This window comes from Ylistrum balloti, unplaced genomic scaffold, assembly GCF_031769215.1.
Source record: "Ylistrum balloti isolate Yb309-2 unplaced genomic scaffold, AGI_CSIRO_Ybal_v1 Utg369772, whole genome shotgun sequence".
Lineage (NCBI taxonomy): Eukaryota > Metazoa > Mollusca > Bivalvia > Pectinida > Pectinidae > Ylistrum > Ylistrum balloti.
In genome coordinates this window covers 2,882,514-2,899,432 of record NW_026781965.1, presented here as the reverse complement: position 1 = coordinate 2,899,432, position 16,919 = coordinate 2,882,514, and the positions used below count along the sequence as shown (strand labels likewise).

The 16,919-nt window shown below is 35.8% G+C and overlaps 1 protein-coding gene across 1 annotated transcript; it reads right to left on the bottom strand.

Moving 5' to 3' along the window:
• Positions 1 to 2,559: 2,559 nt before the first annotated feature.
• Positions 2,560 to 16,839, bottom strand: LOC132543986 (uncharacterized transmembrane protein DDB_G0289901-like). Its single transcript, XM_060207543.1, has 17 exons — positions 16,775 to 16,839; positions 14,954 to 15,159; positions 14,134 to 14,298; positions 13,637 to 13,754; positions 13,190 to 13,320; positions 12,871 to 12,897; positions 11,649 to 11,793; positions 10,700 to 10,821; positions 9,371 to 10,030; positions 9,149 to 9,180; positions 8,789 to 8,829; positions 8,505 to 8,579; positions 8,189 to 8,253; positions 7,313 to 7,570; positions 6,901 to 6,960; positions 4,679 to 4,762; positions 2,560 to 4,298 (listed from the first exon to the last, which is right to left on the bottom strand). Exons 2-17 carry the CDS (start codon positions 15,117 to 15,119, stop codon positions 4,246 to 4,248), a joined length of 2,202 nt encoding a protein of 733 aa, XP_060063526.1. The 5' UTR covers positions 15,120 to 15,159; positions 16,775 to 16,839; the 3' UTR covers positions 2,560 to 4,245.
• Positions 16,840 to 16,919: the final 80 nt, after the last annotated feature.

Here is a 16,919-nt window from a genome sequence, read left to right as displayed (position 1 = left end):
AAACGATTGAACTAAAGGGCACTCAATTTTTTTCAAAATAACTTAAATTGTGCTTTATATAAATTCGGAAGTGCATTTTATAAAAAAGCAAAACACCAGCTGACGTTTTGGTGGAGACACTCAATACAGAAACGAATGTTCAAACTCACTCCACCATTTTGTACCGGATATGACAAATGCTTGATATCACCGTTCCGGATAGACGGACCAGTAATCCGGATTAACTGGCACACGTGTTAAAAATACACTTCCACAGTTTAGCTATACAACTTAAATGTCGTTTTATGTCGTAAATTACTTACTTACTAGTAAAACCCAGACAAACAAAAAAAAAAAAAAAAGGAAAAAATGAAAAAAAAAAAAAAACATAAGACAAAACAATTACAAACAAAAAACGAGCTTTTTGGGAATATCACAGGTCGCCTACTGATGACATATTTCATGTAAATACAAGTCTTCTTCAGTACATCGTCAATGAACAAGTCCACGAGCTACGTATACAACTTCTTCCATACATCCTTAATTAACACGTTCGTGAGCTACGTATACAACTTTTTTCCATACATCGTCAATGATAGTTAGGGGCACAGCTCTACTTATTAATTCAATTTAAGTGATATCACTAATTCAATTTAGTGAAGCATTTAACTGATATCAGCAAATCTGGCGATAATAAATATCACTAATTCGGCTAAATAGCAATAAATGGATTTAGTGGTATAAATTTCATAGTGGAATATAAAGTGCAATCGCACTTCACAACATTCCTACATTATGAACATGTCTCGTGGTACTATTGCTACACCAGCCAAATCATTTGCTGATTACCAATATAATCAAGATTATATTCGACCTGGTGATACATATTTAGTTTTAATTGAATTCCACATTTAATTGGTTGTGTGTATGCTGGAGCATCACCATCCCCAAATAATTGCAATATTACGAAATCATTGACTCCTCCTTGGCGGAAGAAAACTTTATGTTATCATGTAAGTGAAGAGACTGTGGTACCCCGGAAAGCTTTTCTTTGGAAAACTATTCTTCCAAAATGGTTTGTTATAATTGAACCAAATATATTAGTCCAGTTGTTGCAAGAGGGTAAAATAGTTCCGATTTGAAAATTGCGTATTCCACGAAGTCACCCCACAAGAGAAAATTGCTTAAACTCTCTGTTGTATATATATACAATCACTATTCGTCAATCCTGTATATAATTTCTTCTTACCACCATTTATAAAGAACTACTGAGAGCTTGTGAATGTTCTACGTAGGTCCTAGTTGTTCATATTGCAGTTTGTGCTTCACAGATCTTTCATGATGACCATCATACACCTTTTTGAATTTCGACATTTAAAGTTGGTTACTCGGCTTATTCTAAAGAACTAATGAAAGCTTGTAAAGGATCGTCATGTAACTTTACAGACGTGTTCAGTATATCCTAGTTGTTAATGCCACATTCATGATGACCACAAGGCATTATTTGCATCTTGACCTTAAATAACTGCTCATTGTGTTCGCCTTTAAACTTCAGTAATGGTCCTATTGGTTAATGCAATTCTTAGAGCTGTATTGTATATTCAAGACAGTCGCCATTTTGTTTTGAAACACAAGCTCATTTTGGGCCCTAGTCGTGCCTGCTGCATTTGGACTTCATCAAATAATTAAGATGCTGAATATGGCCATTTTGGAATTTTATATTTGAAAATTGTAATTCCCTTTTCTAAGGAGTCCAGGGATCTTGGAACAGCAGGAATGAGCCAAGTATGGGTCTTTATTGCCGAGTTCTGAGCTTCATCTGACATTCTAGATGGCACTGGTAGCCATTATGATGTTGATTGTGTATTCAAGATGGCAGTTGGAACTTTGGAAATAGATCTCGCTGTTAGCTATCTCTTTATCAGGTTGACAGTGATTGGACAGTTTCAAACAATTAGAACAATAAACTTTGAACATCATGGTTCATCACCAAATACATGACTACATAAAAGAAAAGAAAATATTAATCTTACAAAGTGATGTTTGCTGCCCAGATCCCTCTGGGATTTCCTATTGTACTCATCTGTAAAATAACCAATCCAGAAATGTCCCATCACTTTTCCAACTACATCAAACTCAAAGGCCATATTGACATACTACCAGACGGGTGAACAGTTTGCATACTGAAACTAATGGAACTGGAATTAAGCATTATTTTAACTGTTACAGTTACAGAACCATATGCCTCTCGTTAATGTTACCTCCTACAATCAATATATTTCTATAAATGTTCAAAGACATGCTCATGTCCTTTAGGCCTCTTTTTAAATGTGGAGATTCAAGATTTTTCCTGGTTCTATTTTTCTCTCGAGTGATTTATCACAAGCTGGGATGTTAATGTGGGCTAATGTGAGCACACTGTTTTGAGAATACATATTGTGGTATCAGTTTTTTAGTCCTTAATGTTCAGCAAATCTTCATTAAGATACTCTATTCTGATCTTGTATCTATTATTAGAGACCACAGTATAAGGTTAATGCGAAACTTTTATATGATTATACAAAGAAATAAAAGCAAGCATTTAAAACATTATATTTTATTGAACTTTCTCTATAAAATGAGTTGACAATACACAATATATTCCAGATGTCTGTAACACACAAAATATTGTTAAAGTTCTCCTAACTGGATTCTCAATCTAACTCCCATATAAAGCATTTCTGATGCAAAAGGGAGATAAATCTGCCAGTTCAGAGATGAATTTTAATAATTACATGAAACTTGTGTTTTACACATTCCACAATTGTAATCAGCTGGCAAAGCTCTGGCTAACATGTGTCAATTCCCTTAGACTGACTATATTAACTTAAGTATTAATGATATACCTCTGGAACTATCAGACCATTGCTATACCTGAAACAGCTCACTATCTGCTCTACTACAACACCTTTAAAAAACAACATGTAATGACAATACATAAAACAAAATCAACATGATTGTTCAAATGGATGGGTATGTTATAAAAGAACAACTTCAAGCTTAACAACATGCGTTTCAGCATTTCATTAGAACTACACTTAGAAATTTGAGTGATTATGAAAATAACAATATACTATTGAAAAACATATTTTTCTTCTCAGAATGTGTTGCAAAAAATTTCCAGTTTAGCCAAAAAAAAAGAATACAAGTACAGATTATTGATATATATTTCTTGATTTTTAAATGACAGAAATAAAACAGCTTGATCCATCTATGAATAGCCACACCAACAATATTTGTTACAAAACAAATTTGTTTCAAGTTGTGATGGAATTTAAAGTGTTGGAGTAATAAACTATTCTGGACAGCTGCTGTTATGACAAACATAGAAAATATGATCACACATCATAAGCTCCTTCCTTGTCAAATCAAGCAAATAATCCATAGGTCTGTAAAAACAGTCTACAATCTGCTGCTGGTGTTTCTGTAGAAGGTAAACCCACAAGATTCTAATTCGGCTGCTATTCCACACTCAACTATGTGATATGTTTCAACTAAACAAGAATTCAAACAGGTTGGCAGTTCTGAATTCTTTGAACTGATTACAATTCTAATCAGGAAATAAGAGTGTATCTAGTATTAACAAGGTATTTGTTGAAATTCCAGACTTCTAACTTAGTGCAATATTGTCTGAACCAGCAAAAGTGCAAAGATATGAAAAAACTCCATGAAATAGGTTTACTTACAGCAATTAATTTGCCTTCTGATTTCCCTGGCACAAATTAACTCATGATTTCTTAACTAAAATCTTATCATTTCAATCAACTTAAAGAAGGCTGCATGGGCCTCTTTTACCTTAATTAACACTTTTTCAAAAAGCTGCTTGGCTTCCATTGCTATTAAACAGAAGATTCAATAAAACTAATGACTGATGACAATAATCAATGATACTACACTGAAGAACAAGAGATCCAAGTATATCATTATGATTATTATTATTAGTAGTAGAACAGCTTAAAATGATTAAAACAGTTTGGAACAATTCACCAGTAACCTAAATAACTCCTCATTCACTAGTGGAACTGGAGAAGAAGTTTACAATTCTAAAAATTCCCCACTATGACACACAAGATATGATGGCTATAGCTTATCCTGCCTCTTCAGGTCAAATGACCTAAAAATGGCATCCTCCGATGAAGATCTCTGGACTACCATACTATAAAGAAGAAAAATGGCATTCTCCAATGTTGTCTCATTACTCTCCAGTTTCTTGTTTATCAACACTGATCAATAATATCCAGATCTGTAGTTTCCGTAGGAATCAGATGATGATCTGTGAGCTGTAATGATACAATAATTCAATATTTATTGATTAAGGTATGTGTATTGCATCTAGAGATATGTGGGGAAAATCTGACATCTTGTCTGTATGGGAATCTAAAGGAGAAACCAAACCTATGTGTTAGGTATTGTCACTATTCATCTGTTGTAACAGTAGTATGTCAATCCAGACAAGGTCTGATTTTTTACAAGTACTGCTCACACACACTCAAGGTTGTTACAGAAACTTGACTGCTGACTTGAGCATCACTATTGTAGAATTGATATCTAACTAATAAAATTCTGTTTTCAAAATTTCAGAAGTATTTAAGTTATGTGATAAACATAATTTATCCTATTAAAACCATTATACAAAGAAAATGTAACAATTTCTACTTACAGTAGTCATATGACTGTGCAGAAGACTTGTTACCATAGGAGGACCCATCTGAATAGGAACTCTGTGTTGATCCATATGTGTTACCTAAAATTGAAAAATTCATTCTTTTTAAATAAGATCAATCATTGGAATATCCCTTTTCTCCATTTCAAATCACTTGGGATCATCATTGAAAATTATAGTGAAGGTCACATATAAAACTGGGTGGTATGAAGACTGGTGGTGTGAGATGTGGTAGAGACTATGGGGGTTGTGGTAGGATGGTAGAGTGATAGATTGTACAGAGTTTGGTGGTGGTGTGAGGGCTTTTACAGAGTTTGGTGGTGGTGTGAGGGCTTTTACAGAGTAGGGTGGTGGTGTGAGGGCTTTTACAGAGTTTGGTGGTGGTGTGAGGGCTTTTACAGAGTTTGGTGGTGGTGTGAGGGCTTTTACAGAGTTTGGTGATGGTGTGAGAACTTTTACAAAGTAGGGTGGTGGTGTGAGGGCTTTTACAGAGTTTGGTGGTGGTGTGAGGGCTTTTACAGAGTTTGGTGGTGGTGTGAGGGCTTTTACAGAGTTTGGTGGTGGTGTGAGGGCTTTTACAGAGTTTGGTGGTGGTGTGAGGGCTTTTACAGAGTAGGGTGGTGGTGTGAGGGCTTTTACAGAGTAGGGTGGTGGTGTGAGGGCTTTTACAGAGTAGGGTGGTGGTGTGAGGGCTTTTACAGAGTTTGGTGGTGGTGTGAGAGCTTTTACAAAGTAGGGTGGTGGTGTGAGGGCTTTTACAGAGTAGGGTGGTGGTGTGAGGGCTTTTACAGAGTAGGGTGGTGGTATGAAGGCTTTTACAGAGTTTGGTGGTGGGGTGATGGATTATATACAGAAGGCTGGTGATGTGATGGATTATATACAAAAGGCTGGTGATGTGATGGATAGTAAACAGAAGGCTGGTGGGGTGATGGATTGTATACAGAAGGCTGGTGGCGTGATGGATTGTATATAGATGGCTGGTGGTGTTATGGATTGTATATAGAAGGCTGGTGGTGTGATGGATTATATACTGAAGGCTGGTGGTGTGATGGATTGTATACAGAAGGCTGGTGGTGTGATGGATTATATACTGAAGGCTGGTGGTGTGATGGATTGTATATAGAAGGCTGGTGGTGTGATGGATTGTATACAGATGGCTGGTGGTGTGATGGATTGTATACAGAAGGCTGGTGGTGTGATGGATTGTATACTGAAGGCTGGTGGTGTGATGGATTGTATACAGAAGGCTGGTGGTGTGATGGATTATATACTGAAGGCTGGTGGTGTGATGGATTGTATACAGAAGGTTGGTGGTGTGATAGATTATATACAGAAGGCTGGTGATGTGATGGATTGTATACAGATGGCTGGTGGTGTTATGGATTGTATATAGAAGGCTGGTGGTGTGATGGGTTGTATACAGAAGGCTGGTGGTGTGATGGATTGTATATAGAAGGTTGGTGGGGTGATGGGTTGTATATAGAAGGTTGGTGGTGTGATGGGTTGTATACAGAAGGCTGGTGGTGTGATGGGTTGTATACAGAAGGCTGGTGGTGTGATGGATTGTATACAGAAGGCTGGTGGGGTGATGGATTGTATACAGAAGGCTGGTGGTGTGATGGGTTGTATACAGAAGGCTGGTGGTGTGATGGGTTGTATACAGAAGGCTGGTGGTGTGATGGATTGTATACAGAAGGCTGGTGGTGTGATGGATTATATACAGGCTGGTGGTGTGATGGAGAAGGTTGGTGGTGTGATAGTGGTGTGGTGTGATGGGTTGTGATGGGTTGTATACAGAAGGCTGGTGGTGTGATGGATTGTATACAGAAGGCTGGTGGTGTGATGGATTGTATACAGAAGGCTGGTGGTGTGATGGGTTGTATACAGAAGGCTGGTGGTGTGATGGATTGTATACAGAAGGCTGGTGGTGTGATGGGTTGTATACAGAAGGTTGGTGGTGTGATGGGTTGTATACAGAAGGCTGGTGGTGTGATGGGTTGTATACAGATGACTGGTGGGGTGATGGATTGTATACAGAAGGCTGGTGGTGTGATGGGTTGTATACAGAAGGCTGGTGATGTGATGGGTTGTATACAGATGGCTGGTAGTGTGATAGATTGTATACAGAAGGCTGGTGGTGTGATAGATTGTATACAGAAGGCTGGTGGTTAGAGGTGGTGGTTTCATGAACTGTGAAGAGTAGGATGGTAGTATAATACCTTGATCATAATAGGAGGCACCTGTGCTAGACTGATCAGATGTTCCACCATAGTTTCCTCCTTAAACATTAAACAATATTTTTTTTTTTTTACAAATATTTACATCGCTATGTCTCAAGTAAACAGTATAATTACAAGTTATAAGACTATTACTCCACCACAGCTATATTTAAGCCACTTCAATTATGATTCATAAGATTACTACTTCTGATGGTGGCTATCTTATTTGCTTAAACAAAGATAAATACTTGAAGCAATCCAACTCTCACTACTCCAAGATTTTACCCTAAAGTGATGTTAATTGTATGACAAATGTATCATGACGAAAGTTACAGCTGTGCATTATAAAGATATGGAAGTGATATTCTTATAAAAGCAACTGTACAAAGCTTAAGTATGTTTTCAGAATTACCAAAATAATTGGAGCTTGATGAGCCACCATAACTAGGAGAGCTATCATAGTTGGATCCTGAGTTGTAACTGGAACCCCCGTATCCACTGCTGCTATCTCTGCTGCCGTAATTTCCACTTGTGGTACTAATGAAGCTTGTGTTACTACTACTACTACCACCACCATAGTTTCCTGATGATCCTGATCCGCCCCATCTATTCCCATTGGAATTCTGTTTCTTTTGTCTTTGACGTTGTTTCTTGTTTCCACCTGTTGCTCCTATATCAATACATGACATTGTCATCACAATTGTAAATAAGCATTTTTCATACAGACTTTTGAATTGTATAATGTGTCTATTTTCATAGCAATGATTTTCTTAATGTTACCAAGTCAGAAAAACAAAAGAGGAAAAGATTGTGAAAGGCCTTTCTTGATGAGAATAGCAAGATTATAAGTAGGAACACTGGCAGTTTCTATGAATGAAGTCTGATTTGTGAACATTAAATACATGTAATATCACCACTGAAGGTCACAGTTACTTACACACAACATCATCAGAGTGCCAAAGTTTGCCGACTGATTTAGAAGAGATACTTATTGACGAGTAATATGGTTTCACGGTGAGTTAAGTATTGTCTATATAATAACATATCACAAAATATGTTCCAAATTGGATCATTTCATTTCACGAATGGCTACAGGAAATAAAAGTGAAAAAAGTAATTTTGCTTTAAAGAGTGCATTTTAATACATCTCTTCAGACTCTTCAATTGTGGTGTAGCTACTATGCTAATTTTCATCCATCTTGAAATCAAATAAAATGCTGATGCTGCCATGTTATCAAACATACATTATAAAATGTTCTATTAGACTAAGTAAAGTCCAGTCTTGTACCTGAATTGGAGAAAGTGCTGGGTGGCATCATTCTACCGCTGTCTCTGTCACCTGAATCTTTGTTCCTTTGAAACATAAGAAAAAGAGAGAAAGTGAATAAATCGAAACATAAAACAGTTTTATACTATTCAAATTAAAATTGTTTCAAAACAAACATTTCTGTTCATGTATTTACAAATATCAAATCAATTCAAATAAACAAATGATCAAGGCGAGACCTTGATATGTCAATTACAACAACAGGCAATAGACTGCCTTGTTTTATTAGCCTTTGTACTTATGACATTTGTTATTGAGCTGCCTTTCAGGTACTTACGACATTCGTTTTTGAGCTGCCTTTAAGGCTGACTGTAGCATGGATACCATGTCTGAGTCACTGTCTTGTCCCATCCTGTAAGGAAATTCATAACACATCAATACTATTATCAAGCCCTTTTTAAGAAGACATTCTGACTCATTCATCTAAAATTTATTTCCAAATATTTTTTTTTCAAATCCGGTTTAACGTCGCCCTCAAACTTAAGATTTCACATTTGTAAACAAACATTAATGATCAAAACCACAACCAGTCTCTTATGAGATTAAATAAAGTTCACCTACCTCTGTTTAGATAATACAGTGCTCAGTTTTGAAGAGAGCTCCTGAAAGTAAAAGAATTTATGATACTTAGTATATTAAAAGCACATTGCTGCAGTTCTTTAAGAGATTCAACAACTACACTAAACATTCCCAAAATAAAGAAAAAGCAAATACCAGTCATATACATGGATCCTTTCTTTTTGTTTTAAAAAGCAGTAAAGGGAATGCATTTACATGGTGTTACATGTATAATGCTTACTTGCTAAAGGACCTAATGTCTACTAGAAGAAATCATTATAGTTTGATGAATTGTTACATTTCCAATGTGCTAAAAGAAACCAGTTTAAGAACATGTTAAATAAATAGGTACAAAATACTTACATCTGATGAGTTATCCCTGTAACTGCTTTGACCTGAAACAGAAATTATCATAACTGAAAAAAGGACCTTTTCTTTTAGTTACTCTGATAAAAAAAAAATGTTTTATATACAGTCCAAACAAGGGATGATTTGATTATTGTACAAGGAAAACTTTCCAGGCAGTATCCATGTTCATTAGTATACTTGTAACAAATAATTTATGACCTTGACAACCACACTAACCTTGATCTCCTGACCATTGTCCACCTCTGTCCATATTTCCACCTCGCTTGTTGTTGCGCTTGTTTTTCTGATTGCCCATATTTCCACCCATGTTGTTGAATGATGACATATTGCCACCCATATTGTTGCCCATCATGCCCATGCCAGGTCCCATACCCATACCACCCATGTTGCCCATATTGCCACCCATATTACCACCCATACCACCCATTCCACCCATCCCCATCATGTTGCCCATATTACCACCCATTCCCATCATATTTGGTACACTAGGTCCTACTCCTAGATTCATCATGGAATTTCCACTTCTTGGATTGCCAAGAATCGACATCCCCATACCAGATCCCCGCATATTTTTGTTTCGGTTTCCAAACTGAAATGATCCCATACCACCCATTGGACCCCCCATGGGACCCCCCATGGACCCGAGCCGCCTTTTTTTCTGGTTGTTATTCAGCTGCTGTATCTTTTGATTTTGAGCCTTTCTTTTCAAATCATTGGCTTTCATGGTTGCACTAGATTGTGACCCTGTTTTAGTCTTGTCTGAAGTAATCCCAACAGGCTTCGACTTGTTGGCAATTGGTGATTTGCTGCCTTTGTCTCCTGCTCCCTTGAAACCACCCTTGTTCTGGAACTTTCCTTTTCCTTTGAAGCCTTTACCTGTTTTCATAATAGAATTTATAAATCCAAGATTTGAATAAGGAAAAGGAAACACACAAGACCAGTCTAACAATGAAAAGGATCAAGATGCCATCTCAATATTCCCACTAGAAAGGGAGCTACGAAAACTTTCCTCCTACAACTAACAAGAGAATATAATTCACCCGTATAAAAGAATTTCACAATCAGGCCTGTTTCCTACAAGTTCACTTGAGAATGATGTATTTTTTTATCATTTGTTCATCCATGTTGTTAAACAGTAATACATGTATCAGATATTTGGATATGCTAGGAGATCTGTATGAAACACTTCAACTTGATCATTGTTTAGATTTTTACTTTGCGCTGAAGATGTCATCTTTGGTAAAATTTATCAGGTAAGAATGTTGCTACACTAATATTTCAATACAATACATTTTTTATCAATTGCCATCTTGTTTAATACAAAGTGTTTCAATCTCTCTCTCTCTCTTTTTGTGAAGTCTTCTTCCTTTACATATCACATCGATATATCAATGAATCGCTTTATTATAATGAAATTGTGCTGGGTAATTGATGACAAACCTAGCACTCTAAGCCAAATAAAAGCATAATTGTGTGATGAAAATGCTCTGAACAACTGTCAACATTTGCTTTGAATGTTTAACATTGTAAAAAAAAGTGTTTTACCTTTCCTCTCAAAAGGTTTCACCTTACAGACTGGGATTTTGCTCTCTTCGATCTCAATTTCCTTCTGACTCTCAAAGCTTTCTTCCATTTCTGTTTTAGTGCTGAATTCCATTACAGCCCATCTGTAAATATCAGTGGTTTTCACACTTAGCAATTTATTTCAAAATGATGATATAAACAATAAAAAAAATTTGAATAAGAAGTAACTTTGAAATAAAAAAGTAAATTTCATCATCAATAACATCATGAAAGATGATTTTTTTTGTTTACATTCATAAATGCATAAATAAAAATTTCATTGTAATAACTGTTGTAAAATTCACAGGTGTTGTAGTTTTACTTAGAGCAGAAAATACCAAGGTATCTAATTCACCTGGAAACAAACATATATTGTTAAATGCTGAAAACAACTCCCAAATCAATAATATCTCTCAAATTACATGAATATATTATGCTTGAAATGTTACAAAAGTAAGTGATATCATTTCCCCTCCAAAACACTTTGCAACTTTTATGAAAAAGAAACATAAAAGTTGACAAGACTGTCTTTCTATAGCCATACAGCTACCACCGATGCATAAATGAATTCACAAAATACTGTTGTTGCACGTATGTGGTAAAATCTCATACCTGGTCATTGTACTGGTATTTATTTTACAGAAACAGTATGCATGTCAGTATCTACATGCATATTAGTTAGTCATAACATGCACAATTGCATATTGAAAATAAAAATAAGATGAAGAAACAAAGTCATCGTTCAGAAATGGGTAAATGCTTAGTAAGTTCCACTCCCGATTTCATTTATTTATGGCAGCAATTATGCTCATTCAGAAGAGCAAACACCAAGTACATAATTAGGTACTATGGTTAGCAATACAATCAACTCTAGAGAGTGGACAGAAGGTCATTCTACATTTCATTGTAGGGGTTTAAGGAATATACTTACCCTAAAACGGACTCTTCTGATTCACCACGTACATAGACTTTTACGCATTTTGGAAAAAATGCTTTCAAGGTTTCTTCCGTAGTGTCTTTAGGTATGTTAGTAACATACAGACACTTAGATGTCTGCTGTTCACGTGTATCACCACCTGTAAACAACAACTCCTCGGGATGTATACACGTGTGAGTCCGAGCGACAATGTCCATCGCTCAGACAGAAACCCTGCACAAGCAGCCACAGGCCACAACATGAAGGCTGATAAACCTTTGGACAGGTGTATCACTTCACTGCATGTATGAAAGGCAGCAAAACAATGTAATATCACATGTCATTGTAAGGACATAGTCCCTAACAAATATAAAAGATACTTTATTCTGATAGTATGTGCAATATGAATACACAAACACTAAAACATTAAATATGCCAGATAAGAATGCTGAATCAGCACTTTTCATCCTGTATCATCATGCATGATCCAATACAATCTAACTTACCAAACCCTCAAGCTAACGTTAAGCAGTGGCCATAGCAAAATTACTGTGGCATTTCAGTTAAGCATTTTGTGTACAAAAGAATGTCCAGACTCCATTAGGTAACACAACAGTTGAGGAGACTAGTTAGCTAGTAGCCTCCAAAAGTTTTTTTTTCAGATGCAAGTGAGGCAATGCATAGTTCATGCATTTCTGGATGAGTAAATCTCACCAACTCTTTGTTGTAATACCATCCACTGCTACTGCTAGTGCTGTAATTTCTGATCACAGAATTACAAGAAACTGCCACTTGGATCACATCCCTTGGAAATCCCAAAGACATGTAAAGGCCAAGGAGAGCAGAGTGACAGGATGTCCACTTATCCCTCCTGTATTTTGTGAGTGCATTGTAGAATTTGTTTGGTGGATACAACAAATGATGATACAGTATACAAGTGCATTCAACATAAAAACCATGTGCATCAACCGTCAGGAGCGGAGTACCTAGTTATTAATTGCTGTCGCAGCTACAAGAACTGGACATAGATATTAGTCTAAAGTTAGACCAGATCTCAGTCACCAACACCAAGAGTTGGTAATTTATTTTCAAAGATGAATCGAAACCTTAGTGGTTTTTTTTAACTGCAAGTGTTACTGAAACTTTTTAAACCTTTTATATCTGTTAAGTGATAAATAATTTCTCTCTGGAAAATTGAATATAAACATTATTGTACATTTCAGTAATATCTTTATACCTTTGAGTTTCCCAGCTTTTTCCAGCTCTGAAATATAAAAATAAAACAATGTCAGAATGCTTCAGAAATTGACAAGTACTTTCAAAATACATGATTAATCACAATTTAAGCATGCCATCAATATCTGGAAACAGTACAGAATTTTAAAGCTCCAATTCAGCTTTTCATAGCATGTAAATATGTGTCAAACTATATACATCATTCACATTCTTTAGTCAAAGCTACACCAGGTTTGGACAACTTATAAATAAATATATGAATAATTCATCAATTAATGAATACAGATGAAAATTTCATAAGATATCAAATCAGTTTTTACCTAGTAGAGCCTTAAGCCCTTCAGTACACTCTATGTTTAATTTTGCATCATCCTTCTGAAGCCTGTTCAGCCCTTTCAAAATGCGTGATGCCATCCACTCTCGGTAAGGAGCAAATGTAAGTTTTGCAGTTCTACAAAAAATAAATGCCAGTAAAATGTTTGCTCTGCTCAATCTTTCAAAGGCCACAGCCAGCAACAGCCATCATAAGTGTTTATAATTATGTTTTGTTTTTATTTTTTTCACAAACTTTGACATTAAGCTGGAACATATGATCTAAAATATATTAGGTGGTTCCATCAGCATTTAACAGTTATGCCTGAATTACTTTGACTACTTGTAATCCCCCCCTTTTTTTGTGGGTTGGGATGGGAATGAAGATGTATAAACTTCCAACACTTTTCTGACAAATACAACCACAAAAGCTAATTAACTACTGATAGACTCACCCAGTCTGATGTTCCATTTGAAGGTTAAGAACTTTGGCTTTAGAAAGCAAGCCAATAAATTCCTCATTCCTCAGCAACTGTGACTTAATAGGCTCTATGGTTATTGTTTCAGTTACAGCTGCAATCAATAACGTCACTAGTTAATCTAATGTAAACATTAAAATACAAGCAGTCCTAACTTTTATCCCTAAAAATACTAACACTTTCATTTTTGAAAACACTTAAAAGTTAATTCAATTTTTTAATTAAAACAAAACACAATTAAATATACTCCTAAAATTGGAAACATATGATGGTTTACAGCAAAATGTCAATGGTGGCAGAAGCAGGACTTTGGAAAGAAAGTCAGGGAGGAGGGACCCAACATGTTTTTATGAAATACTAGAGTAGTTTCCTTCTAGTCCTAACCATGTCAATTATAAATTACAAATAGAGATTAACTATAAAAAAAAAACAGAAAACATACACACTTTATGTGTTGATATATCAGTACATGCCTTTTAAGAACTCAGCTTTGTACAGCTGATCTACAAGTCTATTCTTCCTTGTCTCGTCATCTTCCTTAATTTCTACTGTTTCTTCTTTCTTATTTTCCTTACTCTCCTCCTTATCGTCACCTTCTTCTTCCGTTTTCTCCTCTTTCATTTCAACATCTTCCTCTTCTACAATGGAACAATACACTTCATTCATCAAACAAGGTGTCAACTTGTCATTAAAATACAAATTCAACTTGACCAAAATACTTTCCATAGCCTAGGTATATATTTCTATACAGAGAATATCTTCTGGATATGAACTTATCACAAAAGTGTACCCTGCGTGGCACTAATATCCTTTTAATTTAGTTTCATTTCAAACAAGTGCTTGAAGTAATACTCTGAACATATAAACCAAGTTGTTGACTGCTACTCATATATCATGAGAATTTCAAAAACAATATTCAGATTAATCTATTAACTGAATTTCAGAGGACCAATGTGACATCAATGGTATTACTACTTGTCAATCAGAACAACCTGTTACTGAAACCAATTGTTTGTAACATGATGTGCCATCATGATCGTTGTAAAATGATTCCAATTATAAGAATAAAATACAAAAATAAAACAACAGAAAATAAATAACATGCAAGTAACAAGAAATGAAACACCAATAGTATAACACCTTTCCTATTTTCTGTTGATTCCTGCTCTGTTGTGTCTACTAAAGTGGTGTCTTGGATATCTGTGGAGTCAGGATCCTCAACAAATGAAGGCCATGTACAACTATCCATTGATATTTCTACACCATACAATGATTCATTGACTTCAGTCTCACCCTGATTGTCAGTAGTGGTTGTAAGCTCCTCCATCTCAGCTGTACTTTCAGAACTTTCTGTAGTAGTAGTGGTAGTAGTAGTAGTAGTAGCAGCAGCAGCAGCAGCAGGTGCTTCACCACTGGCACTAGTCTCCTGTTTTCCCTGAGATCTCCTGGTAGCAGTCATTCTCACTGGTTAGAGTAGATTTGTTTACTTCTCAATGTGTCTGTGCAAATAAAATATTAAACAACTTCAAACAAGTCTGGGACCAAAATGAACTCTTCAGTCACTATTAAATCAATGTAAGTGCCTGAAATATCTGCTAACAGAAGTTGATAATTTACTAGCAAAATGTTAAAGCAAATATTGTATGGCATCAGAAGAATAAGGACCAGATCATTGTGGTATGTACGCTGGTAAAATATGGCTTCTGTCACTAATCTGACAGAGCATGCTTCTTTTGCTTATCTGGTGGAATCATACATTATCACACTGGAAACCAATGTTTGACTCCAGTTGGGACGCTAGACAGGAATGTGTTGTTGGCTAAGTTGGTATTTGGCAGAGCTGTGGGTTGTCCTAACAGAGATCCTCATTGGGGGTGCTTGGAAGGAGTATTTTTACAGTTCTTTTTATCCTAAACCCATGATTAGAAGAAGTAAACAAGAAAACATAAGGTCTTGCAATATGGTAACCAGTATGTCAAGAATATTTTGCAGTATGTCTATAAAACAAATCCCAGAAATGAGTACCTGCTAGATAACACTGTCTGATGATGAAATTTTGTTGGTATCAAATTATGCAGTTTATCAAAGTTCTTAACCTTCATCTATCTAGATAATGTGATATAATAATGTTATAACTGATTCTGATAATGAGTGTATTGTATGTATGTATAATCAGTGTGATGAACAACATAGCAGATAAATTTGCATTATAAAGCATATTTACCAACTACTACAATGGTCAGAAGATTGTTACTTGCAATTCAACAGGGAAAAATGTGACCATATCCATTTAAGTATATTTGGACCATACAACTACAAAATGAGGTGTACTAGACTATTCTGACTCTATATACAGCCATTTGCAGAATGTTCAAACACATGGATTTTGCATACAAGCAAATGTTCCCTCATATGAATTGAATGGGAGCTGATGTGCTTCCCAGATTATGGAGAATGCATCATCTACCTGGTTTGTTATGACCAAAAAATAGTACACTGGTGAATTATAAAGTTTGTATTTTAAATAAATAGCACGAACTCAACTTATCATCCGATCAATCTGGGATCACCATTGGTAAAATGGTCTGTTTGTTTGGTTTATTCACTCATGGAGAGTCGGGGTATCCTTGTGGTGTCAATTTGATTATGATGCAGATCATAATCCATCTTCAGAAAGTAATTTTGTTACATGTAGACCAATCTGAATAAAATCCAGCTTTTAGTCCTTGCACCGTTACTCTCTGCAGAGGATGGAGTAACTAGCACTCAAATACAGGACCATTGCTAATATATGGGAGAATGCTAATCGTGTTTACTATCAATGGAAAATTAAAATATGAAATGGTATGTTGACCTAAATGTTTCTCATATAGAAGAGACGGACTTATTAATTATCGATTTATGAGTGTACGGTGTAAATAGTCTGCATGCAGCCATTGTTGTTCGGAATCAGATTGTGTCTACCGTCTTATCCGTTGTACTCAAAGTGAGCTCATTTCTAATTTTAGTTTTCAGATGGTCCATCAACTGCATGGACATAATTGTTTTGTAAACGATGAAATTACATGCTATTCCAATTTATCAATGCAAAACAGTTATAAACATTGCTTTTACCGATTTCCTGATGTATATCTTCGGCACAGGCAAATGGCGTTGGTAATTCTCAACGACCGGAAGTATGCGGTTCTGATGCTAAAACCACGTGGTCAGAAATGATAGGCCACATCTTTATTTTAAATATTTTAATATTTAGACGATG